At 42.1% G+C, this 27,388-nt stretch overlaps 1 protein-coding gene across 3 annotated transcripts in view; it reads left to right on the forward strand.

Moving 5' to 3' along the window:
- Positions 1-27,388, forward strand: part of eda (ectodysplasin A) — a 239,386-nt gene that overhangs the window by 178,490 nt on the left and 33,508 nt on the right. For all 3 annotated transcript variants that reach the window (XM_059651274.1, XM_059651275.1, XM_059651276.1), the window contains exons 3-4: positions 17,089-17,112; positions 22,044-22,223. In XM_059651274.1, the coding sequence (XP_059507257.1) occupies positions 17,089-17,112; positions 22,044-22,223 (204 nt within the window). The remainder of the gene's footprint in view (positions 1-17,088; positions 17,113-22,043; positions 22,224-27,388) is intronic.

Consider the following 27,388-nt stretch of genomic DNA (forward strand, 5'->3'; position numbering starts at 1 on the left):
GTCTTCTTGAATTGTTGCATTCCATGCAATGTGGATACATGCACAATACTGCAAGGATTTCTGATCAACAAGGGGTTCAAGGTTATGGGAAATGGAGAAGAAAATAGAGCTGAGGCCACAATCAAATCAAAGATGATGTTTTAATTCTCTGAACAGGCTTGAGGAGCCAAATAGCCAATTCCTGATCCTAATTCTTGCTCTCAATGTCACACATTTGGGCCCCACACACCATTTTTGAAAGTTGGTGGACGCAAAAATCCAACCACTAATCTGAACAGTGAACAATACAGCACAAAACAGGCTCTTCGGCCCTCGATGAAGTGCTGCAGTGCTGAGGCTCGCCAATTTAGAATATTAAAAAATTGCCTAATTTTGATGTCTGTTGCCTTAATGAACAGGAAATGGGACAGATTACGTCGACAGAGGAATATCAGTCAGATGTAGGGTTAATGTGAGACAACACAGTGATTTGCATGGTATACTTTGAAGAACAAATGTGTCAGATATACGTGATCACTGGCCACCTACAAATTCCACTTCAAGCCAAACGCCATTCTGACTTAGAACTGTTTTGCCATTCTTTCACTATCACTGGGTCAAAATCCCCTGTAAGTCCTTCACGAACAGAACTCAGCTGTCCTAGAAGGCAGGTCATTGCAGGGTGTAAATGACCTAGTCAGTGATACCCAGATCCTGTGATTGTCTTCCTGTCTGATCACTAATGATACAAATGCAGCAGGAGAAAATTTTCACACAGCCATTTACTGCGGTACCATATAAATACCTTTCGCTGCACTCTCAGCACCTGGGCAGTTTACAGATGCTTTATTTTGGTTTGCATGACTGTCTTTTGACAAAGACACCAGGGAAACAAACTTAGTTTACACCAGTGACTGAAAAACCAAATGCTGCAATTTGGGAAGCTTTGTGAACCACAGGAAAGAAAGGCACAGAATCCTCCCGCAAACAACCAATAAAAACCTGCTAAGGCTTTCATTACATGCATATTTAACTGGTTGTTTAAAATTTCTATTCCTTGCTGAAGGAGCATATGCCCCCCCTTAGTCTCAACTCCTGACACTGCTCTTCTCATAATGTCACTTTAATGTGTCATGATGTAGACACATGAACTCTTTCAATGGTCTTTTTCTTTCCGCCTATAAAATCAGCGTCTGATGGATTTCACTGTTCCATCCTTAGCCCTGCCCCTGTTGCTATTTATTCTCTGTCAGCAACCCATTTATGAGTTGACATAAATGTTGAAAAAGAATGGTTTATTGTTTCTATTACAAGAGATTACCTTACAGACATGGTATACAATTCTGCCTCACTCCTATCCTTAGACAACCCAGGAATGCTGCAACTCTATTCAACATTTAGCACATTATTGAGCCAAAATTCATCTTAAATTCTAGCAAGATCTAACTCTTCTTTACTGCTTCCTTTACTGCCATATTTCCTTTGCCTTTGACTCCACAAATCTTTGCAGCTGCCACAACATACAAAGCACAGAACCTTGCTGATGCTGCATGTTCTAAGCTCAGTTTTGTCCTGTCTGGTAGTCCTGGATTCCTTTGGTTCTGTATCGTTACCTATTTCCATCCATGCCCTCATCCCCTTACACCACCAAAATTCTAGCATATAGTTTTTTAACGGGATGACTTTTACAAACTCTTCACATTGTGCTTTCATAGTCTAAAGCTAACTATTGTCATCTTCTCAATTGTACTAATTATATCCTAATTGCCTGCTATGATTTGAGAATTAGATTGGTATCATCTCTTTTAAATCTCTCCAAAGCCTTGCTGACCTCCTGCACTCAGGTTTCCCAATCTGACCATGCGCCATTCCAACAATCATGGATTAATTTGCATCCAGTCATATATCAGGCACTGTCCTCTTCACCCACGCTAATCCTCCCCGCATCCTTTCCATGCCTTCTTCCCTGGCTTTTACTTTTTGACCACAATTTCGTCGTCTTTCGACTTCACTTTCTCCTTCCATTGGATCGCTGCCTTTCTATGAAGCATCCTGTTCTGCAAAGAAACCCTAGTTGTAGAGATAACAAACTTCCAGGGTCAATTCCCAACCTGTGCTGAGGTAGTCAATGTGAGTCAGGTCAGTATTGGGTCAGCAGTTCGCTTTAGCCATGCTTGTGGAAAAATATTGCTTAGATTTCATTCTTCTGCTCACTGCCCAGTGAAGACTTGAGAAAAAAATTCATGTCACGTGAACATCTGCTGAGGATACACTGGATTCTTTGACAACTAATTCCATGGTTGCATCAAAAGCAAAGTTTCGCTGTTGCTGGAAGTCTGAAATAAAACAGAGTGCTGGAGATACTCTGCATTTCTGGCAGCACCTGGAAATTTGAGAGAGAAACAGAGTTAATGTTTCAGTTTTAGGATGTATCGTCAGAACTGTGAAGCGATAGAATTCCAACAGGCTTGAGTAGCCTGTCAATGTTTGTCACCTAGACTTGCACAGGAAAAAAAGGCAACTGTGTGCAAGTTGAACGGTTGTGGACAATTGCTCAGCATAAGGCAATGATCTAAGGGGATGGAGGAAGGAGAAGAGAGAAGGGAAAATTGGTTCCAGTTCAACTGTGGATTTTGGAGATAGTAGGAACTGCAGATGCTGTAGAATCTGAGATAACAACGTGTAGAGCTGGATGAACACAGCAGGCCAAGCAGCATCAGAGCAGGAAGGCTGATGCTTCGAGCCCAGACCCTTCTTCAGAAATGAGCATCAAGGGTTTAGGCCCGAAACATCAGCTTTCCTGCTCCTCTGATGCTGCTTGGCCTGCTGTGTTCATCCAGCTCTACACCTTGTTATCTGAACTGTGGATTTTGTCTGATTATTTTTTTCACAAAATCAAGGATAAAGCTTCAATGCTGCAAACTGGTAAATGTGCTACAGCCATTCTTGATACTTGAGTACATTTAGCTTCCTGGAAAAGTTATCCACCTTCCAGTTCGTGACATGAGAACTTGTGTTTATTTACCTTTCTGGATGTCCTAAAGTTATTTACCACCAATGAAGTATGTTTGAAGTGCAGTCACGTATGTAACATGAGTAACACAGCAGTTTATTTACAGTCAGCAATGCCTTACAAACACCTATCTCAGTTTTGATGTTAGGATGAAAATAAACAAAGGAGAATTCGTCAAAGATTTGGTAGTACTTAAAGTAAAATCACCAGGTCCAGTGAAATAATGACCAAGTCTTCTAATTCTTCTTAGCTGTGGGATTGTTACCGAATGCCAGGAGTTGCTGTTGCTAGTTCCATGTTTCATGTCATATCTAACACAAATGGCTGTGCTTGTTGGAAACTTGTTGTTTGTACTTGTTGGTATTTGCTTTCAAGCCTCTGGAGGGGCTGCGGAGTACTTCAGAGTAGTGTCTTTAGGTCCAAACATCTTCAGTTGCTGTACCAACGACTGTCCCTCCCATTGTAAGATCTGAAGAAGCGATGTTTGCTGTCAATTTCACATTATTCATTACTATTTGTGATATCTTAGACACTGAAGCAGTCTGTGCCTTGCATGCGGAAAGATCTAGACTACATGAGGCTTTGGGAATGACAAATGATGAACAACATTTCTACCCCAAAAGTGCCAGGTAATGACCACCTCCAACAAGAGAGAATTTGACCACTTTCCCTTGATGTGCAATGTCATTGCCAGTGCTGAATCCTGAGACAGGAACAAATAGACATAAGTGAAAACGTTTGGAGGGATGAATGGGTATCACTAAGATTGATGTGGCAGAAATGAGTTTCAATTTCTAGGCACTGGCATGAGTACTAGGGAAGGTGGGAACTGTATAGTTCAGATGGCCAACACTTGAACAGTTCTGACACCAGTGTTCTGGTGAATCGATAAAATAGACCTACGGAGAGGTCTGTAAGCTAAATTGTGACAATAAGAGATTAAGTGAGGAGAGATTTCCTAATTTCAAGGAAAACAAAATAGCAAAGGAGGGCAAAAATTGGATGCAGATTGCCAGAGTGTGACAGGAATGGACAGAAGAAACAAACTTAAAAGTAGATTAACAGATAAGTGTAGAGACATATAAATTGCTGAAGAGCCTTTATTCTGTGCTCTTCACCTCTATACTCTGTGAGAATTTACAGTCTTGTATCTTATTGGACACAAAACCTGAAATGAGCTGTTCATACAGGTAGAGATAAATATGTTAGATCTGATAACAGAGACATTGTGAGAAGTTGACCAAGTCTAGAACATAGAACATAGAACATAGAACAGTACAGCACAGAACAGGCCCTTCAGCCCACAATGTTGTGCCAACCATTGATCCTCATGTATGCACCCTCAAATTTCTGTGACCATATACATGTCCAGCAGTCTCTTAAATGACCCCAATGACCTTGCTTCCACAACTGCTGCTGGCAACGCATTCCATGCTCTCACAACTCTCTGCGTAAAGAACCTGCCTCTGACATCCCCTCGATACTTTCCACCAACCAGCTTAAAACTATGACCCCTCGTGCTAGCCATTTCTAGACCTGAATGTTTAAGGATATTTTACATATCAAAATTGCTAAAAGCAAAGTAAATATAGCAGATTACTAAATGAGGATGGCATTAGTTTCGTAGAATGAAATGACCTTAACCTGAAAGGTCAAGCTGGACAATCAATTTGGGTAGATATAGGGCAATTTAGGGCGGCACGGTGGCTCAGTGGTTAGCACTGCAACCTCATAGCACCAGGGACCCAGGTTCGATTCCAGCCTCGGGCGACTGTCTGTGTGGAGTTTCACATTCTCCCTGCGTCTGCATGGGTTTCCACCGGCTGCTCCAATTTCTTCCCACAGTCCAAAGATGTGCAGGCTAGGTGGATTGGCCATGCTAAATTGCCCGTAGTGTTCGGGGTGTGTGGGTTAAAGGGGGATGGGTCTGGATGGGATGCTGCAAGAGGCAGTGTGGTCTTGTTGGGCCAAAGGGACTGTTTCCACACGGTAGGGAATCTAATCTAATATGAAATAGTAAAGGTAAACGATCATTTATGGGAGTGGTTTATAGGTCCCCTAACAGTAGTTACACTGAAAAGAGCATATGTGAAGAAATAAAGAGCTCATAGCTGATGTATAACCATACTCAGTTATCATAGTAAAGTTTCATCAGAAACTGAATTGGATTGTCAATACAAGAGCAGGTCAGAGGCTAAGAATTTTGCAATGAGTATCTCACTTTGTGACTCACCACTGCCTATCTATCATCAACAAAACACAAGTCAGGAGTGTGATGGAATACTTCCCATTAGCTCCAGTAGCACACAAGAAGCTTGACACCATTCAGGACAAGGCAGTCCACATGGATGCCCACAATCATTCAGCCTGTCTTCAGGAGCAGCAGCATGTACCATCCATAACATGCACTATAGAACTACCCCAAGACATCTTAGAATAACATTTTGCAAGCTTATGAGCCCTACCATTTAGAAAAATGAGGACAGCAAAAGTATGGGTCCATCTGCAAATTCCCCATCAAATCACTCACCAACTTGACTTGGAAAATATCATCATTCCTTGACTGCCCCTGGGTCAAAATTCATGATGCCCCTCCCTCAACACATTGCTGGTGTAACTATACCAAATAAACTGCACTGCTTGAAGAAGGCAATCCACCACTATTTTCCTAAGAGCATTGAAGGATGACCAATAAATATTGGCTTAGCCAGTGATGTCCACATCCCATCAATGAATAAGAACAGAAAAAAGTCATGGCTGAATTTAATCTAGATATCAAATTGTTTAAGGTAGCCTGGAAAATAAGTTCATTGTGACTTTGGGACAATTTTATAAACCAGTACGCTCTAGAGCCATCAGAGTGAGTTATCTCTGATCTAATAATGTTTGATGGGACAGGATTAATCCGTAACCGCATGATAACAGGGACTCTAAATGACAGCAGTCTTAATGTGATAGAATTTCATGTTCAGTTTGAAAAGGACAAATGTGGACCCATGATGGGTGATTTAAATCTGAATAGAAGTGACTGTGAGCGTATGAAGACAGAGATGGCTGAGATGAATTTGGAAACTGGATTAAAAGTTTGATCGGTCACATTGTAGTGGCAGGTTTTTAAGGGATATTTAAAATGATACAAAGTGAGAAAGAAAGCACTATGAGGAGAACACACCATCTATGGCTAACTGATAAAGTTAAGGATAATATTACATTGTAAGAAGCACTGTAAAAATCTGCAAAGATGAGTGGTATCTCAAAGGATTGGAATGAGAAAAAAATTACCAAAAGGTTAACATAGGCAAAAAGAAGAACATGAGGGAAAGATAGCTATTAATATAAAAACGTACAGTGAGAGTTTCTAAAAGTATATAATTAGGAATAAAGGTAGTGTTGGTGCTCTTGAGTGAGCCTGGGGAATTGATAAAGGAAGAAGGAGAGTAGTAGTGTATTGAGCTGAAGAATGGCAGACACAGTTCAATCTGGATAAATGGGAGGTACTGCATTTTGGTACAACAAACAAGAATAGGACTTGTACAATTAATGTTAGGACCTTGGGTAGTGCTGTAGAACAGAAGGACCTAGAGTTTCAGGTATATAATTCTCTGAAGTTTCCGTCTCACATAGAGAGTGTGGTTAAAAAGACATTTTCGCATACTTGTCCTCAGGAAGACAGTATGGATCAATATTTATTTCTTTGATTGGTCAGTTGTAACTAGTGGAGCGCCATAAAGATCAATATTAGTTCTTCGAGTGTTGACAGTCATAGAATCCCCACAGTGTGGAAACAGGTCATTTGACCCATCAAGACCACACTGACCCTCTGAAAAGCATCCCGTCCAGACCCATCCACCTACCATATCCCTGTAACCCTGCATTTCCTGAGACTAACCCACCTAAAGTGCACATCCCTTGACACTATGGGAAATTTAGCATGGCCAGTCCACCCAACTTGTGCATCTTTGGACTCTGGGAGGAAACCAGCGCAGACATGGGGAGAACATGCAAACTCCACATAGTCGCCAAGGGTGAAATTGAACTGGGTGCCTGATGTTGTGAGGCAGCAATGCTAACCACTGAGCCACCGTGCTGCCCATTATGAATCAATGATTTGGATGTGTGGTAGGTATGTTTGCCAATGCCAGTACAATTAGGAGGAAAGTAAGTTATCAAGATGAACAAGGCTTTTTAGTTCGACCACACACTTAGAACATTGTGTTCAGTTCTGGTCACCACATTACAGGATGTGGAGGCTTTGGAGAGGGTGCAGAAGAGGTTTACCAGGATGCTGCCTGAATTAGAGGGTATGAGCTGTAAGGAGAGGCTAGAAAAATTTGGGTTATTTCCTCTGGAGTGATGGAGGTTGAGCAGCGACTTAATGGAGGCCTATAAAATAATGAATGCATAGATAGGGTTGATTGTCAGAACGTTTTTCCCAGAGTTTGCAGGTCTAATACTATGGGGCATGCATTTAAGGTTAGAGGGGTAAAGTTCAAAGGAGACATGAGGGGCAGGCGTTTTACACAGACACTGGTAGAAGTCTGGAATACACTGCCAGGGATGGTGGTGGTGACACGTACAATAAGGGCATTTAAGGGATTTTTAGATAAACACATGAATGTGCACGGCAAAGAGGGATGTGGACCAAGGGCATGCAGAAGGGATTAGTTTCATTTGGCATCATGTTGGGCACAACATCATGGGCTGAAGGGCTCGTTCCTGTGCTGTACAGTTCTATGTTCTAGAGAGTCTGCAAAGAGGTATAGATGTGTCAAATAAGTGGGCAAAAGTTTGTCAAATGAGCACAGTGTGGACAGATGTAAACTTTGTCAATTTTGGCAGGAAGAATAGCAAAGTAATATGTGGACAGAGCTTTCAAAACCTGGTGTACAGAGGAATGCGGATGTCTTTATGCATGAATCACAGTGCAGGTGCAGAATGTAATTACAAAGGCAAGTGGAAAGTTGGCAATTATTACCAGACGGTTGGTATATAAAAGTAGGAATGTTGTATTGCAGTTGTACAGGACATCAGGGGGAACTAAACCTGGTGTACCGTGTACAGTTTGGGTCACCTTATTTGAAAAATAAATGCTTCAGAAGCAGTTCAGAGAAAGTTCATTGACTGATTCCAAACTGAAGGGCTTCTTTGAATGTGGAATTCTCACCCCCTAAAATAGCGATGGCTGGGGTCTTCCAATTTATTCAAGGTGAAGTTAGTTGGATTTTTGACAGACAAGGGCTCATGGGTTATTGAGGGCAGACAGAAAAGTGAAGTTAAGACCACGCCAGATCAACCATGATCTTATTGAACAGTGAAGCCAATTTGAGACTGCTCAGACTTTTGAGTAGAGGAATTGGGATGTCATGTTGAGGTTGTACAGGATATTGATGAAGTCTCTTCTCGAGTATTGTATCCAGTTCTTTTCGCCCTGTTATTGGAAGAATATTACCAAGCTGGAGAGGGTTCAGAGAAGATTTATCAGAAGGTTGCCTGGAATGGAGGGTTTGAGTTATAGGGAGAGGCTAGAAAGGCTGAAACTTTTGTTATTGGCGGTTGAGGGGTGACCTTATAATGTTTTTAAAATCTTGAGGGCTATAGGTAAGGTGAATGACAGGTGTCTTTTCCCTAGCATGGGGGGTTTCAAGGCTAGGGAGCATATTGTTAAAATGAGTACAGAAAGATTTAAAATGGAAATGAGGGGCAACTTTTTTACACAGTGGTTCCTTTGTGAAATGAACTTGCAGAAGAAGTGGTGGATTTGGGTAAAACTACAGAGTCTAAAAGACATTTTGATAAGTACATTAATGCAAAATGTTTGGATAGGTATGGGCCAAGTGCAGGCAGGTGGGACTAGGTTCATTTGGAATTATAGTCAGCATGGACTGGTTGACCAAATGGTCTGTTTCGGGGCTGTTTTAATTCCATGCCTCTGTGACGCTCACCACCAACATCCGAGAGACTAACATTGATCAGAAAGGTCACTATTACCTGTACGAATACTGGCAATTGTGTTTTGAATAGCTCATCTCTTGGTTCCCCAAAGCCTATCCACAATTCAAGAGTATGATAATATACTCTCCACTGTCCTGGATGAGTCAATTTCCAAAAATAGTGAAGACACTCAACACTACACACCAGGATAAAACAGCCTACTGGATTGGGGTTCCATCTGCTGGCTGAAAGTTTCACTCTCCACCACTGGAACACAGTAGCAGCCATGTGTACCATCTTCAAGATGCACTTAAACAATTCACCAAAGCTCCTTTGATAGCACTTTCCAAGCCTATGGCTTCTTTCCATCTGGAAGAACAGGAACAACATGGGAGTATCATTACCTGCAAGTTTTTTTTTTGCCATTACTTTGCTTTACCTGGGAACTTACTCCCTAACAGCATTGTCAGTCTGCCTACATCCAGATGGACTGTGGTAGTTCAAGCAGATGACTGTCCTACCTTATCAAGGGCAGTTAGAGATGAGCAACAAATGCTAGATACTTGAGATACACATGTATTACATGAGTGAATCAAACAAAATATAATCAATAGAGAATAAAGGGATAACCCAGTATCTATGTGACAGTCAGTCTGTATGGGTGGTGTGGAAGCATTTAACTCAATAATCCGGAACAGCATCAAATGACACTTGAAGACTGTAGTTTGTGGAAGTTGACATGAATTCGTTAACAGAAAGAATCATACGACACAGAAACAGATCCTTCGGTCCAAATCGTCCACGCTGACCAGGCATCCCAATCAGCCTGAGTCCCATTTACCAGCATTTGGCCCATATCTGTCTTAAATCCTTCCTATTCATAGACCAGATGTTGCAATTGCATCTGCTTCTACCACTGCCTGGTAGCTTGTTCCAAGCATAGCTTACCTTCTGCATGATAACATTACCCGTCAGTTCGCTTCTTATATCTTCCCCTCTCAGCTTAAACCTATGTCTTCTAGTTTTGGACTCCCCGACCGTAGGAGAAATTTCTTGGCTATTCACCCTATCCATGCCCCTCATGATTTTATACACCTCTAATAAGGTCACTCCTCAGCTGCGGGAAAGAATGCCCCAGCCTATTCAGTTTTTTTCCCTACAGCTCAATCCCCCCAGACTGAATTTCTTTGAAGTAACTGAGACGGTTGATGAGGGTAGCCTAATTGCTATGCGCACAAGAATTTTCAAAAGGCATTTGACAAAATTTAGGTTTACAAGCAAAGCCTATCAGATTAAAGAAGTGTGTATGTTTATGAAACTGGCTAAGGATCAGAGACCTTTGATGAATGGTAGTTTAACAAACTGGATGGAAGTGTACATTGGCGTTCCCCAGGCATTATAATTTGATAGGCCTTTTCAAAATCATGCTTAGTTTTGACACCTTATTGAAAAACTATTAACAGTGTCAAAAGGTTGATCATCAGAGGATGCATGTTGCGATGATAGGCAAAAGTTCTCACCCAGGGCTTTCGAAACTTGCTCCACCCATGACCTCATTTTGAGGCTTGAATTTTTACAACACTTCTCAGTGGGAACGGTTAGAGCTAGAGCACATCTGTGTAGCTATTACAACTTGGTTCAAGTTCCACAGTGACAATTGCTGTCCCCAGCTCACACCCCCAGATCTTCAGTTTGAGGGATTTTATTTTTTCATACAGGAAGTTGTTGTGATGTAGAATACAGTGCCTGAAAGGGAAGCATATTCAAAATAACTTCCAAAAGAGAACTTAAGAAAAGATAAATGGTGGCAGGCGTGGGGGAATAGTGCCAGGGTTTGGGGGAGCCTTTTTAGCAAAAGCACCTTGGGCCAGTTGGCCATTTTTTCTGATGTTGGTCAAGGGCTAACTTTTAGCCGATCTGCCTGAACAAGCTTGGTGTGCTTTTCTTCAAACTATTGCAAGTAGATCTTTTGCCTCCCTCTGGGGGGTTCAATGGAGTCGTAGTTCATCCAAGAGCACTGAACCCAGGGGCTACAGCTCTTGCTGTATGCATGTTGAATTGAGAAACTGTTCAACTACAAGTAGTTGCATGTGCCTCTCAAAGTAAAAGCCGAGGAGTGGCCAGAGTGAGCACTTGTATTGTAAATGTTGCCAGCAGGGGTGGAAAATGCTTTTTTTCACATTTTACTAAAAGCTACATAAATATCAATTTAGTCGCCAGATGGAACGAAAGAACAGGCTTCAACTCATTTGATAGCTTAGCAAGTAATTGCATTACCTGATGTGTGCTAAGCCATAGGAGCCAGGATGGTGCAAAACTCAGTTCTGATTTGTTTTGCTGACTTAGTGCATTGTGGTTTGGAGGTTGTTAAAAAACTCACAGTTGGTCCTTCTGCCCCATGGCGAGGTTGGAGGGAAGAAAGAGGCTGGGTGTAAATCAGCTACTTGGGTCAAATTGTTAAACCACATTCAATCTCTAGGTCTCACATCAGGGACTAGTTTTTACTCGTGCTACAACTTCACCAAGTTCCACAGCCCACCCTCACACCCCAGCCCCCAGGAGAAAGACAGATACACCAGTGATACTGTTTATTTGTTCCTCAACCTTAGAAGCAGCACTTCCTCCCCAAGTGCAGATGCAGTGGTGTTGTCAGAGCTTGTCACTGCCTATAGTGAGAATGTTTTTCAATACAGCTCCCCTTTTTCGCAGGAATGAGGATTTTCCTTTTGCGAGCATATAGCTGGGTGCTTTGCAATAAAATCACTTACTGAGGGAACAAAACATTTGCAATTGTAACCATGCTAAAGTATCTTTCTTCAATGTTCAAAATTTGACTGTGGATTTATTGGAGGGATTTATTGAAGGAAAAAGGCTGACAATTATTATTCATGGGATGTGGCAGTTGCTAGCTGGGCCGATATTTATTCCCCTGCCCTAATTGCCATTGAGAAAGGGGCGGTGAGCTACTTTCTTCAACTGTTACAGTCTTTGGCATGTAGAGGCACGCACAATGCTTTTAGAAAGAAGTTTCAGAATTTTGACCTGGTGATAATGAAGGGACAATGGTATAGTTCTCTGCCCATTTCTACAGAAGGGTCCAGACCCGAAATGTCAGCTCTCCTGCTCCTCTGATGCTGCTTGGCCCGCTGTGTTCATCCAGCTCTACACCGTGTTATCTCAGATTCCTCCAGCATCTGCAGTTCCTGCTGTCTCTAGTTCTAAGTCAAGATGTGTGTGACTTGAAGGGGATCTTGCAGCTCGTGGTCCTCCTGTGTACCTACTCCAGTTGTCTTCTCACATGAAAGCAGTACTGTTTTTCAGATACATATTCAGTGAGTAAATGCAAGACTGTTTTGAATTACATGACTGGTTAATATTTTTTGTCCATGGCAACTAAGTAGCTTGGGTGAGCACCAGTCGTGGAAACCAAGTTCCTAATAATGGATAATAAAGTGTGAAGCTGGATGAACACAGCAGGCCAAGCAGCATCTCAGGAGCACAAAAGCCGACGTTTCGGGCCTAGACCCTTCATCAGCCTCTCTGATGAAGGCTTTTGTGCTCCTGAGATGCTGCTTGGCCTGCTGTGTTCATCCAGCTTCACACTTTATTATCTTGGATTCTGCAGCATCTGCAGTTCCCATTATCTCCTAATAATGGAGTTTATTTAAGAAAAATATCTTGACACCCTTTGTGGGGCTCAAAATTCTGACCAAAGGACACAGAGTTCCACACCTATTACTGAGCCCACCATGTGGTGTAGGAACCTTAAAGGCTTTAGCCTTTTCAACTGGTTGCCTCAGTTGCCCTAATAACTGAAAGGAAAAATATTGTTGGATAGTAAACAATACCGTAAAAGATACTGGCCTGGCGGCAACATGCATCCACCCATCTTGATGGGAGATTCCATGCATGAGCCAGCAGCCATCTTAACAGGCTGAGTGTGTATGCAGAATACCTTCCCAGTTGGCAATAACAAGTTAACAGTTATCAGTGTACTCTTTGTTGCTAATTAAGAAAGGTTAGGGAGGATTTCTGTCCCAAAGGAACAGGAAGTCCCTTCTCTGAGATCAGCAGGCCAATCAGAGATTGGCAGCTCTCCTGTGCTGGCGGGCCAGCCAAGAGCCACGGCCACTGTCACCATTGCACTTGTGGACTGAGTGGTTAAACTGTGCTGTGTTCAGACCAGCTGGTGAGCCTGAGGTCTCCCTGATGTTCTACTGGTGGGTGGAAGGAAAGGCCAGGGTTGAATGGAAACTGACCTGTGGGGAATGCTCCCCCCCCCGCTGATGATGTCATCAGATGGTTCTTAAGGTGAAATCCAACTGCCTTGCCCGCAACCAGCCCATGTTGGAAAACACTTTGAACTAGGTATTTGTCACCTTTTAAATCCCAGGGCTGAGTGGATGAAACCCTTAAGCAGGGACTAATTGCCTATTTAATTTTCCCACTGCCGGACAGACTGCCAAGTGCCACCTCTGCTGCTGGCAAAACAAACTAGATTTTATGACCACCTTCTGCCTTCCAACTTGCAAGTGAGAGAAGTATAATTCTGGCCTGTGGAATCAACAGCTGTGTGAAGTACTGGATGGTATTTGGTAGATACATCACCAGTATGGAAACAAACGACCAATCAATCGCAGTATGTACAAGTATTGCGTTAGCTGAAAGGTTTATGAGTCCCGAGGTTTGAATGAGTCCTCTCGTAACCACTGTACAAGCAAATGTTCGTGAGAAAGGCTCCTTGCATTCTGCAAGAAAAACAGAAATTGCTGGAGAAACTCAGCAGGTCTGGCAGTATCCCTGGAGAGCAACATTGCTTTCTCTCCAGAGATGCTGCCAGACCTGCTGAGTTTCTCCAGAAACTTCTGTTTTCATTTCAGTTTCCAGCTTTCGCAGTTCTTTAGTTCCCTGTTCACCAGCCAAAAGGTGCAGTATTGGAGTCAACAGACTTGCTGACTTTTGCAATAATTCTGCCCAACAATGCTGACAGATGTATCATTATTTGACCAAGACCATATATAATATTATGTGTTATATTAGCTTCTTCAGAGGTGGGTAAGACGTTTTGTAACTTTTGTTTTTAATCTTGTTATACCGAAGACTGAGTACCCCTGTGTAATGCTAGGAACAGGAGTAGGCCATTCAGTCCATCGGGCTTGCTCCGTTATTCAAGAAGATCATGGCTGATCTGTGGCCCAATTTCAAATGCCTGCCTTGGCCTCTATCTCTTGATACTTTAGCCTAATAAAAAAATTCTCTATCCCAGATTTAAATTTAGTAATTGAAGTAGCATCAAACACCATTTGGGGAGGAGAGTTCACTTAGTGCTTTCTAACATCTCTCCTGAATGGCCTGGTTCTAATTTAAGGACTGTGCCTCCTAGTTCTAGAAACTTCATCCGGTATCTTTCCCTGTTAAAATCCTAAACCTTGATTAGTTCACCCCCTATCCTTCTAAATTCTACAGACAAAAGGCCAAAATTGTCTAATCTCTCCTCATAACCTAATCCCTGAGGGTCAGATCTCAACCTTGTAAACCTGCATTGAACTCGCTCCAGGGTCAAAACACCCTTGCGAAGCTGTGGTTCCCCGATCCGCCCACAGATCTGTGAAATAAGGAAGGATATGCTAGCCCTGGAGGCGTTCCAGAGAACGTTCACAAGAATGATCACAGGAGATGAAGGGCTTGTCATATGAGGAGCAGTTGATGTCTCTAGGTCTGTACTTGATGGAGTTTAGAAGGATGAGGAGGGATCTCATTGAAACTTACAGAATATTGAGACGCCTGGACAGAGTAGATGTGGAGAAGATGTTTCCACTAGTAGGCGAGACTAGGTCATGAGTACACAGCCTCAGAGTGAAGGGACAACCCTTTTGAACTGAGATGAGGGAGCATTTCTTCAGCCAGGGTTGGTAAATCTGTGGAACTCATTGCCACAGAAGCCTGTGGAGGCCAAGTCATTGAGTGTGTTGAAGTCAGAGATAGATAGGTTCATGATTAGTGTGGGGATCAAAGGTTATATGGAGAAGGCAGGAGAGTGGGGTTGAGAAAAAATGGGCTTCAGAAAGAAAGGAGGAGAACATGCTCTCATCTACATCAACAGAACTGAGGTTGCGAGGGTGAAGAGCATCAAGTTCCTCGGGGTGACAATAACCAACAATCTGCCCTGAATTTCCCACGTAGATGCAACAGTCAAGGAGGCACAACAATGCCTGTTCTTCTTCAGGCAGCTCAGGAAATTTGGCTTATCCATAAAGTCCCTCACCAACTTCTACGGATGCATCATTGAAAGCATACTGTCTGGGTGCATAATGGCTCGGTACTGCAACCTCTCTGCCCAGGATTGTTAAGAAGCTACAGAAAATGATATGTACTGCCCAGATCATTCACAGAAGCCAACCATCCATCCATGGACTGCATTTACACAGCTTGCTGCCATGGAAAACCTGCCAAAATCATTAAGGTAATAAAATGTGAGGCTGGATGAACACAGCAGGCCAAGCAGCATCTCAGGAGCACAAAAGCTGACGTTTCGGGCCTAGACCCCATCATCATCTCTGATGAAGGGTCTAGGCCCGAAACGTCAGGTTTTGTGCTCCTGAGATGCTGCTTGGCCTGCTGTGTTCATCCAGCCTCACATTTTATTATCTTGGATTCTCCAGCATCTGCAGTTCCCATTATCTCAAAATCATTAAGGACCCATTGCAGCCCCGTAATGATCTCCTACAATCTCTTCTGTCAGGCAGAAGATACAGAAGCTTAAATATATACACCAGCTGGTTCAGGACAGCTTCTTCCTGTCCATTAGTAGAATGATGAATGAAGTCTCTAGCCTCAGATAACACTGATCTTGCTAACGTTGATCTTGCCTAGCACACGACCTACGCATTGTAACCTGTATGTCTCTATCTAAATCTTTTTGATCTGTACATCCTTTGCTTACTATGATCTGCCTGTACCGCTCATAAACAAAGCTTTTCACTGTATTTTGGCACATTTGACAACAAATCAATCAGTCAATCAAACTTATCAGCCATGATTGAATGGCAGAGAATACACAATGGATCAAATGGCATTATTCTGTACCAGTATCTTATGGCGTTTAGCTGTATGGGGAAGATTAATATCATTTCAACTCATCTTTTTTTTAGTGCCATTGTTCTCTTAATTACCCCAGTTATTTCAACTTTAAGCATTGGATGAATTCTCTGAACAGGCTTGCACAGACCAACCTAGGTCTGTCATTTTGGATATTAACTGTAAAAGAAAATTGACTTTGAATCAAAAGCAGATCTTTCTGATGCTCACCATCTGTGGTATTTCCTTTGCTTCTCAGAATTTCTTGAGTTGCTCGATATTGTAATATAATTAATGTAGTTGTAAAGATTTCTTCTGCTGTTTCTAGAACAGGACTTTCTGTAATTTGGTTCTGTTTTTACAATACCAAATTCTTCACTGGTATATTTATAATTACTGTAAATTGTAACAGAAGAAAATCTTAGCTCAGAACTCCACACTGCCTGGTTTTCATTGTATTCCTCCTGGCTTCTCCCTGTTGACTACCCAAGTCAAGAATCACATAACATCAAGTTATAGTCCAACAGGTTTCAGAGCTCAGAAAGCTTGTGATTTCAAATAAATCTGTTGGGCTTTAACCTGGTGTCGTATGACTTCTGACTTTGTATGCCTCAGTCCAAAACCAGCACCTCCACATCTTGGCTACCTAAAACACTGCGGTCCAGACATTTGCGTCAAACTGTCACTTAGCTACTGAGTGAATGACTCTTGAGTTTATCTATGCCTAATGATCTATTTACTTAAAAAACCTGCACAAAGTCCACACTTGGAGATGTTAATAAACATTGTAGACGTTCCTTCTTTTGCTGTGTATTAGCATTTTCTGTATTCTTAATGATATTGAACAGCTTGTCAGCTTAGGCACAGGTGTGATGGACTTAATTTATCTCCTTCACAAGTTCTAAACAAATGCAGCATTACTGTAACTTCAGTTAAAAAAAAGTTGTAGCTCCTTTGATGACTATGGAATGTCTCAAAGTATTTTGCAGCCAATAAAGTACTTTTGACAAAGTAATTCTTTTAATGAAGGAAAGATGGTCAATAACCAAAAGTTTGCTTTCTGACTTATGCTTTTCTCCCCCTTCTAGGTAAAAGCAAAGGAAAAGGAAAAGGTAATATTAAAAGATTACTTCCTTACAAAGTCAATTTCTCTTATAATGTGGACCCAATGATAATTAAAGTTGGCATGACTGTCAAATATTCTTCATTACTCAAACTCTGCAGTTCTTGATCCACACCATGCTTGTCCCACCCATTATTCACAAGAATGGCCAAATCATACCTGCTAACATTAAACTATGCTGAGACATCCTCTTGTGTTGCAGTGAATACAAGAGGGAATGTAACAACAAATTGATGAATGAAACCCTAGATTTATTTTATGGGAGGTACAAATTATAAATGCAGAGAAGGTTAAGGAGAGTTCTCATAAATTTATTTAAAGTCTTGAAAGGTTGCGGTAGAGCAAATAAGGAAGCGCACTTTCTAATGACAGAACGTTTCAGCAACCAGAAGCTACAAATTTACCTTAGATAACAAGCTGTAGAGCTTGATGAACACAGCAGGCCAAGCACCATCTTAGGAGCAGGAAAGCTGACGTTTTAGGCCTAGACCCTTCATCAGAAAATTTTCTGATGAAGGGTCTAGGCCCAAAACGTCAGCTTTCCTGCTCCTAAGATGGTGCTTGGCCTGCTGTGTTCATCAAGCTTTACATCTTGTTATCTTGGATTCTCCAGCATCTGCAGTTCCTGTTATCTCTGATACAGATTTAACTTACTTCATAAAAGGTTAGAAAAAAAAATGAAGATATTTTACGTGATTTGGAATACACTGCCTGAATAGGTGGGAGAAGCAGTCCAATGATAATTCTCATGATACTGAGATATATGCAGTTGAAGGGGAATATGTAATCAGCTATAGGGAAAGAGAAGGGGACAAATTGGATAGACATTCCAAAAAGCTGCCACATCCCAATGAACCAAGTGGTATCTCTCTGGGTTGTATTTTTATGATTTAATGCAGGAATGATATATTTATATAAAGCCACAGTGTTTTCCATAGTTTTGCTAACTGTGATGCATTGTATTCCTGAGGGTGACTTCTCATGACTTGGCCCACACTCTAGCCATTAATTAGCTATTATCTCCATTCTTGTGATGAATTTCCAGTTAGAAATCGAAAAAATTCATAATCCAGCTTGATGCTTGACTAGGAGCTGACCAACTGTTTTTACCTCAATTTTAAATGGTTTTAAAGAGAAATGTTCAAAGAAGCTGACAAAAAATATATAATTTTAATATTGCTATGGCTTTTCCTCAGGGTTCACACAGCTGTATCCAAGAGATTCCTTTGCAAATTCTGGAATGTTGCCAGCCCTGATGGGCCATGGTATTGGGCAGCACACTAGATGTATGCTTTCAAAAAGACACAGTGCTGAGTTACTGGGCACTGCCTTTGATAAGGAAATACACATATGAAGAAGACTATGGAATAATCGAAGCATTACATTACGGGTAATATGAAGGCGGTGTTTCAAATTTTGAAAGACTGTGATAGGTTTAATGGAGGCTGATTGATCCAAATAGTTCATAGATCAATAACTAGGGGCCATATCAAAAGGTATAAGGTAGTGGCCAGGAGAAACCTCCTTATGTTAGGATTCAGAGATTGGGACATTCACTTTGGTAGTGTATAAAAATTCCATGTATGACTGTCTGCTTGTGCTTCGTGTTAACATGCCAAGACGTGTTGGAGCCCTTTATTGATGAAAATGATATTTTTATATGTCACTGTTTTCCACTGAGGATTTTGATGCCCTCTGACCCCATTGTAATTTAGGCAAAAGAATGAGAATGTTACAGCCTTTCACTGCCCTGCAATCCATTTGCGGGCAGTTTCTTTTACAAATATTTTTTTTTCCACACCCTAGGGGATTGACTCATACTCTGGCTTGGTACCATGGATACTAGTTTGCCAGAGCAGAACCCTTGTACAAATTGTTTGTCTTTGCGTGCAAGCTGAGGCAGTGAGAGTAAAAGCAGTTGTACAATTATGCATCATTATAACCCAAACTGACTTCTGTCCTAGCCCAACATCAGGCGGCACGGTGGCTCAGTGGTTAGCACTGCAACCTCACAGCACCAGGGACTCGGATTCGATTCCAGCCTCGGGTAACTGTCTGTGCGGAGTTTGCACGTTCTCCCCGTGCCTGCGTGGGTTTCCTCCAGGAGCTCCAGTTTCCTCCCACAGCCCAAAGATGTGCAGGCTAGGTGGATTGGCCATGCCAAATTGCCCATAGTGTTCAGGGATGTGTGGGTTATAGGGTTATAGGTCTGGGTGGGATGCTCCAAGGGGCGGTGTGGACTTGTTGGGCCGAAGGGCCTGTTTCCACACTGGAGGGAATCTAATCTAATCTAATCTAATCAATGCATGCACTTTCTGGTGAAGTTTGCTGATGAGAAGTGAGAATCCGGATGCTTTCCAAACCTGTTCCTTGAGTACAGGATCCTTAAAGCTGACCGCAGGGCCTGTGCTGTAGGTGTGCCTGAGATCTGCTATGTCAGCACGAACTATATGGATTGAATGGCGGACGAAAGCAACTGGCTATTGATGCTGTAAACCTGAAATACAAATTGAGAATTGTTGGCAGAGTGGCCAGTTTATTCCCAAGAATGGAAACCAAGCTTTGTTCCAAATCTCCTACAGCCTCCGCCCATAATTCTTTCTCCAATACATAAATGCACCATCAGTGTTGCTTTCCTGCCTCTTCCAGAAAAAGACAATTCATCAATTTCACTTCCAATTTCAATTTCGCTCCCAACCCTGCTTTCATCTTCACCATCATTTCTCACCCCTCCCTTCCCTTCCTCAACATCTCTGATTCCATTTCTGGGGATGAACTGACCACCAATAACCACCACAAACCCAGCAACTTCCACAGTTATACATCCTCACACTCTGCTTCCTGTAAAGATTCCATCCCTTTCTCCCAGTTTCTCCATGCCCATTGCATCTGTTCTGATGATACTGCTTTCACCAGGGAGGCCTTGGAAATGTCCACTTTTTTCCTCAACCATCATGTTTGACAGGACCTTCAGCTATGTCCAGCACATTTTCCACACTGTTACCCTCACCCTTTCTCTTCCCTCCTACAATACCTGTAGGGTCGCCCTGGTCCTTGCCAACCCGCCCACCAACATCCATACCCAAAGGATCTTAAGTTGCCATTTTCGCCATATTCACTGCTCACAATGTGGACAAAATGCAGGCTGGGCGACCAATTTGGGGGTTAAAATTGTTTCAGAGACAGTAGGAACTGCAGATGCTGGAAAATCTGAGATAACAAGGTGTAGAGCTGGATGAACGCAGCAGGCCAAGCAGCATCAGAGGAGCAGGAAGGCTGACGTTTCGGGCCTAGACCCTTCTTCAGAAAACCACATGGTCAGCATATATACCAAGCTTTTCCTAGCTCCAGGCCCTTCTGAAGAAAGGTCACTGAACCCGAAACATTGACTGTGCTTTCTTCCTAAATGTGCTGCCAGATTTGCTGAGTTTCTCCAGAAATTTCAGATTTTGAAACATATTCCAAGATGGTTAGAAGGTAGGGTGACTATAGGATAATAGGTAAGTCTCATTCTGGCAATAAATAGCACAAATCATCAATGATACCTGCTAAGACACACTGGGAAGTAGAATTGAGGCTGCAGGCTTTGAAGAATGCTCACTCCTAACCCCAATTATGTATTGAGTGTAAATAGTTAATAAGGGTGGTGTTCAGCAGTATGAGGAGTGACTCACTTCTCTGTACAACCTCGGTATGATTTCACAATGTGGTGACAATGACGGTGAACTCCTCACCCAGTAAAACGCCCAGGCCATTCAATTGATGGCAGGAGCATTCAAAGTCAGAAGCAGAACATCCCAAAATCCCAGGGAACGCCCGACGCCAAGCAATAATGCAGTCTCATCGATGCCATGGACAGATATGAGCTCCAGCATAAATCAGTGAATGAACACCAAGAAACCTCCCAGTGTAGACCGCTGAGGGCACCAAGCGAAAGGACAGCTGAAAAGACACTACTTGACAACGGATCACAAATAAACTAACTCAAATGTTTGCTTGATTGTAGAACACAGAGACACTTTGGTCACAAATATAAATTACAGTATTGAAATCCATTCAGTTTGTACAAGTGTATTGAAATGAGACTTTTCTGATGTACTCTATTTAATTTTAGTTGTTACTCATTTGTTTCACTTCAATCTATTCACCTTGCCTTAAGTTAACCTTATTTCTCTGTGACAGCAAACCATCAGTTCCCAAATCCCAGTTACATTTATTTTGTCCTTCATTAATTTGTAAAAATTATCATCCATGACATGTACTATGGTTTTTTTGATGGGGATGCAGTGGTGGTGGTGGAGAACATTCATTCACAGCTGTAAATTTAAAACTGGGAACACAGTATGTGATGCTTATGACTTTAAGTTCTGTGTTCTTCAGAAATCTCAAGTGGTTCAAGAACACACATCATGGAAATTCTTCAGCAATCTCCACTGTTAAGATTGGTAAAAGATGTTCACACCTGGGTAATATGGATGGGTGGGGGAGTGTAGGGACATTGATGGGAAATATTTGTTCCCTTTTGGTTATGGTTTGTTGAATGTCACCTCTTCCTGAAGCCAAAGACAAACTGGAAGTCGCCTTCAATCAACTCATCAAAATAATAAAAATCTCCATAGGAATCCTTACCTGAAATATAATTGTAAAATTACCATAGGGCCATAAGAAACAGGAGTTGGCTGTCTGGCTGCTCAGGCCTGCTCTGCCATTCAATAGAATCCGTAACTAGGAGCTTCTTAGTATTCCTCTGTTGATTTGAAGCATTACTGAACTGTATGACAACCACCATATCATTTTTAAGAAAGGCAAGGTGCAATTGATGCTTTCATAATCCAACCAAGTCACCTGAAGTTTGCCTGCTAGTCACCCACTCCCTGGAATTGGTGTTTGATGCCATTCTCTGTTTGACTTACCTCACAGGCAAGAAAATGGGTCCCCCTGGTCCACAAGGTCCCCAGGGCCCTCCGGGTCCACCAGGACCCCAAGGCCCTCCAGGAATCCCAGGAATCCCTGGCATACCAGGAACAGCCGTGTTGGCAGCACCAGGGCCACCCGGTCCACCTGGCCAGCCAGGACCTCCAGGGCCTCCAGGACCACCAGGTAAGTGAATTAGATCTGAGCAATCATTTATGTCTGTCTTTGTGTCCGATGGTATGTAAACCTCGAAGCGGCTCAGTACTTTGTACAAAAACAGAAGTCGCTGGAAAAGCTCAGAAAATCTGGCAGCACATGTGAAGAAAATATCAGAGTTAACGTTTCGGGTCCAGTGACACTTCCTCAAAACATATTGTAGGAAGGCTCACCGGACCCGAAGTGATAACTCTGATTTTTTTTTCTTCACAGATGCTGTCAGACCTGTTGAGCTTTTCCAGCAACTTCTGGTTTTGTTTCTGATTTACAGCATCCCGTGTTCTTACGGCTTTTACTCAGTACTTTGTATATTGCTGTTTGTATCCACTGATTTCTTTTCAAGCTAAGTAGGTGCACCAGAGTGATATTTCAGTAGATTTCTGAGTGCATTAATTACTTTATGATGATCTTTTTTAGAAAATTCCTCCAAACATTGGGATAATCTCAGAGCTTGTTCAATCCCACACCACTTCATTGCCACCTCCCTAATAATACCGTGGGAGAAAATGCTAGATCACAGATTGTAACCATTGAAAATATTACCGAACAAATTTAAACGTGAATTTTCTTCTCAGTTGCACCTTGATATAAGGTACGTGTATGCACCAGATTACCGGGAAAGGGTACATCTCTTCAAAAAACAGCTCAGTGAAAAGATAATACTTGGACATGTGATCACATTACTTAACAATAAGCAGAGTGCACTAAATGGTTCCCCTCAACATCGCTTCCTTTCCATTTCTTAGCTATATTCAACTCTGAATAGCTAATCATCCAGAGATCGTTGAACAAATGTGCACTCCAACCTCTTCATTCAATTTTAAATAAATTAATATCAGGACTTATAATCTTTCAATTCCCTGACTCAAACTGGATTCTTTCCTGGCAGACTTTGACCAGCAATGTTTTATCTAAGGTGCAAAGGTTATAGTCAAGTCAAGTGCCTTTTGGCATTCACTTACCTCGATGGGAAGCTGTTGTTGCAGCACCATGAATGGCCTGGATGCAGTAAGGGACATGTTGAAGTGTTCACATTTGTGAATAAAACAATGAAGTTTGACCAACAATTTCTGTTCATAGCATTATTACATTGATGTGGCGATCTGCTACTGCAGAACGTGGGTTGATTTGATTCCATACTCTCTTGGAATGGGAATTCCATTGTAGAGGCATGAAGTATAAAACAAAAATATATACAGGGAATGTAGGTAAAGGAGCCACCCTGGACTGCATTCACAATGTGCCTTAAAGCTGTTGTGTTGTTTTAACAGGTACAGTGCAGGCAAACTCTTTGATAATAGGGGCTATCATAGTCAGGCATTGTCCTCACCTGACATCTAAACACTTGAGCAGTTGAACCCTGCTGCTTCTTTATTTTCCACATCCTAATGTATTCACGATATATGAACAATCTTCAGCTTTTTCATCAATTGCTTTCGTCCATGATAATGTCAAAAGTAGAATCATCCACTGACGATTGCATAATGTGCAGTGCTATTCATGACTCCCCAGATACTGAAGCAAATCAGCAAGACCTGGACAATATCCGGGTTTGGGCTGACAAGTGGCAAACAGCTTTTGCACCACTCAAGTGCCATCTCCAACAAGAGAGACTCTAACCATCACCCAGTGACGTTCAATGACATCATTGTCAATTATTCCACCCACATCCTGTGAGATACCATTGACTAGAAGCTGAACTGAACTAAACATGTAAATACCATGGTGACAAGAACAGACCAGAGGCTAGGAATCCTATAACAAATGACTCAGCTCCTGACTCTCTAAAACCTGCCCACCATCTAGAACACACAAGTCAGGCATGTGATGGAATACACCCCACTTACCTTTTGCACCAATCAAGTGCCATCTCCAACAAGAGAGACTCTAACCAACACCCATTGTCGTTCAATGACATGCTACTTCGACACCATTCAGGACAAAGCACCTGCTTGATTTGGACCAGATCCACAAATACTTAGTCATTTCACCACTGATTTTCAATTGCAGCAATGTGTAGTGTCTACAAGATATACTGCAGAAGTTCACTATGGTTTTTCAGACAGCAGCAGCTAAACCCGTGATCACCTGCACTCAGAAGGATAAAGGCAAAGGATACATGGGAACACCGCCACCTGAAAATTTCACTCCAAGCTACTCACCATCCTGACTTGGAAATATATCACAGTTCTTTCACTGTCACTGAATCAAAATCCTGGATCCCCTCCTTCATGGCACTGCAGGCAATCCGTGCTAAATTCTTCTTTTCAGCATGCAGACGTCCAATGTTCGCAAATGGCATCAACTTCCAAAACCAGAAACTAGTACATCAGCATATCAATTGGTATGTGCTAAAGGAGGAACCTTAGAGAGGCTGTGTGATGCACAAACACTGCTGGCTCTGCTGGTGACACGCACACACTGTGAATGAATATATATAAAACAGTATTTCCCAATCTGAGATTAGTTATTTGTCAAAGTCCTTGCTATTTTTCATGGCAAGGTATGACACAGGATTCTCACTTACTCAAAATATGAGTTCATGATGTACAGCAAACGTGTCATGAAGAGAGCATAAGTTGGCAAAGAGGAAGCAGAGAGGAAAGCAAAGTGGTTCAGTTTTAGGTATACTAGCAGGATGCCACAGTGATCTGTTCAAGGGCTTTAACTATTTACAATGTACGCAAATGGCTTAACGATGGGACTGAGTGTGTTGTTGCCAAATTCACTGATGACAAAATGTAAGTTGGGAAGCAAATTGTGAAAAAAAAGTCATGGACCAAATCTTGCTTTTCTTTTGTCGAGGTTCAAATTCCATTGAGTTTTTTTCTGGGTGAAATTATCGAAGTGCTGCTTAGCAAGTTCTCACACTATATCTTAACAAACTCACTTGATTAATCACCTACCATATCTGAGGATGCCTCTCACATCCAACTTCCACTCCATGTTAATAAGTGCTCTTTCCCACAACAACTCGCCACTTGATGGACAGCCCAGAATCCCACTGGCTGTGCCATCTTTAAAACCCCATCATGACCCTGAACCAGCACTATGAGTCCAGAGCACAGTTCTCTGCACGGTTCCTGACATTTACCCCAGAAATGGCAGGCAAGCTCCTGCTGGATGATTGGTATAGAGGCCTGGACTTCCTCTTCCCCAGGACCAGGAGATACCAGACCATGCCAGCCTGGTTTGAGGTTGTGAACCGCATTAAAACAGTCTCAGCTGTCTAGAGGAATGCCTAGTACTGCAGAAAGAAAGTCACTGACATTCTCCACTTTTCCAGGGTAAGTGCCATTACCTCTGTCCATAACATTCACTTTTTCTGGGTCAAATTCCTGGAATTCCCTTCCTAAGGGCATTGTGAGTCAAATAAAAACAGGTGGACTGCAGCAGTTCAAAAAGGCAACTCACCACCACCTTCTCAAAGGCAACTAGGGATGGGAAATAATTTCTGGCCCAGCCAGCAATGCCCACATCCCACAAATGAATAAAAAAACTCACTCTCAATCTATCCCTGCTCCTTGAGCTTGGTGCATATCCTTCCCTGAGTGTACAGTCTCCTTGTTGCAGCTTTACAGTGATCGTTCCTGGGTACAGCTTGCAAATACTGCGTTGAAGTCCAGAAGTGACCTGCAAACAAACCAGGGATGAGCTGTGAGGAATCTTAAAAGCTGGGACGTAACAAGCTTGTGTACAGCTCATGCCTGTGGAGTGTGCTTTGAGATGTTGGTGCCTGGCTTCTAATACTGAGATCATTTGGTGAAAGTGGCAAGTTGTTATTTTCCCAATGTTTATTTTGGTGAGTTAGGTAAGATGGAAGTGTGCACAGGATGAGTTGGGCTGTTAACAAGGCACTTAACAAGCAATAGTGACTGTCCGTTTGACATCTCATCACTGCCTTGCAAGAATATCACCACACTGCTTATGAAAAGCATAAAAGATGGAGTAAGATGATCTTGATGTTGAGATGGGCCTCAATATCACTGGATTCTTCCCTGCATTTCACCACAGCCCACATTACTCTTACCCTTCTGAGGTGCTACAATGGGATTGATGTCAGTGAAATGAGTGGGAAAAAATTGTAAGATGAAGTATAAATTGAGAAAATTGAAATCATTCACTTTGACAGGAGGAATAAGAAAATATAATGATTTAAATTGACAAATACTGAATAACAATTGTATAGAGGGATCTGGATGTTTTGCAACATCAATCACAAAATTAGAAGAGTATGCAAGTTGCAACAAGTGAGTAGGAAAGCAAATGTAACGCTCGTGTTTATCGCAAGGACAATGAACTGCAGAAGTAGAAATATTTTACAACAGTTGTATTGAGCATCTACTGTGTATAGTTTTGGTCTCTTTACTTAGTAAGGGTGTAGTAACATGAGAAAAGGTTCACTCGATTGACTTTTCAGATGAAGGGGTTACCTTATGATGTTAGGTTTAACAGTTTGGGCCTGTATCCATGAAAGTTTAGAAGAATGAGAGGCAATCTCATTGGAACATATATCCTTAGGGGACAGGACATGGTGGCTGCTGAGAAGATGTTTCTTCTTGTGGGAAGAGTATAGAATTGAGAAATACAGTTAAAAAATATGAGGTGTCTACTTTAAAATGGAGATGAGGAGAATTTCTTTTTTTTCTGCAGGCGTCGCTGTTCGTTGGAACTGTTCTTGATGGTGTAGCTGAGGCAGGATCATTGAATATTTTGAAGGCTGCATTCAATGGATTCTTGACTTACAACAGAATTAAAATGGAATTGATGCCACCATCAGATCATGAGCTTATCAAATGGTAGAGTGGGGGAAGCGGTGGCCTAGTGGTATTCTCACTGGACTGTTAATCCAGAGATGCAGGTAGTGCTCTGGGGAACCCAGGTTTGAATCCTGTCTTGTTGGAATTTGAATTCAACACAAAATCTGGAATTAAGAGTCTAGTAATAACTGTGAATCCATTGTTGATTGTCAGGAAAAACCCATGTGGTTCACTGGTGACCTTCAGGGAAGGAAGCTACCATCCTTGGCCTGGCCTACATGTGACTCTAGACTCACAGCAATGTGATTGACCCTTAACTGCCCTCTGGGCAATTAGGGATAGGCAAAAAATGCTGACCTAGCCAATGACACTCTC

This window comes from Stegostoma tigrinum, chromosome 15, assembly GCF_030684315.1.
Source record: "Stegostoma tigrinum isolate sSteTig4 chromosome 15, sSteTig4.hap1, whole genome shotgun sequence".
NCBI lineage: Eukaryota > Metazoa > Chordata > Chondrichthyes > Orectolobiformes > Stegostomatidae > Stegostoma > Stegostoma tigrinum.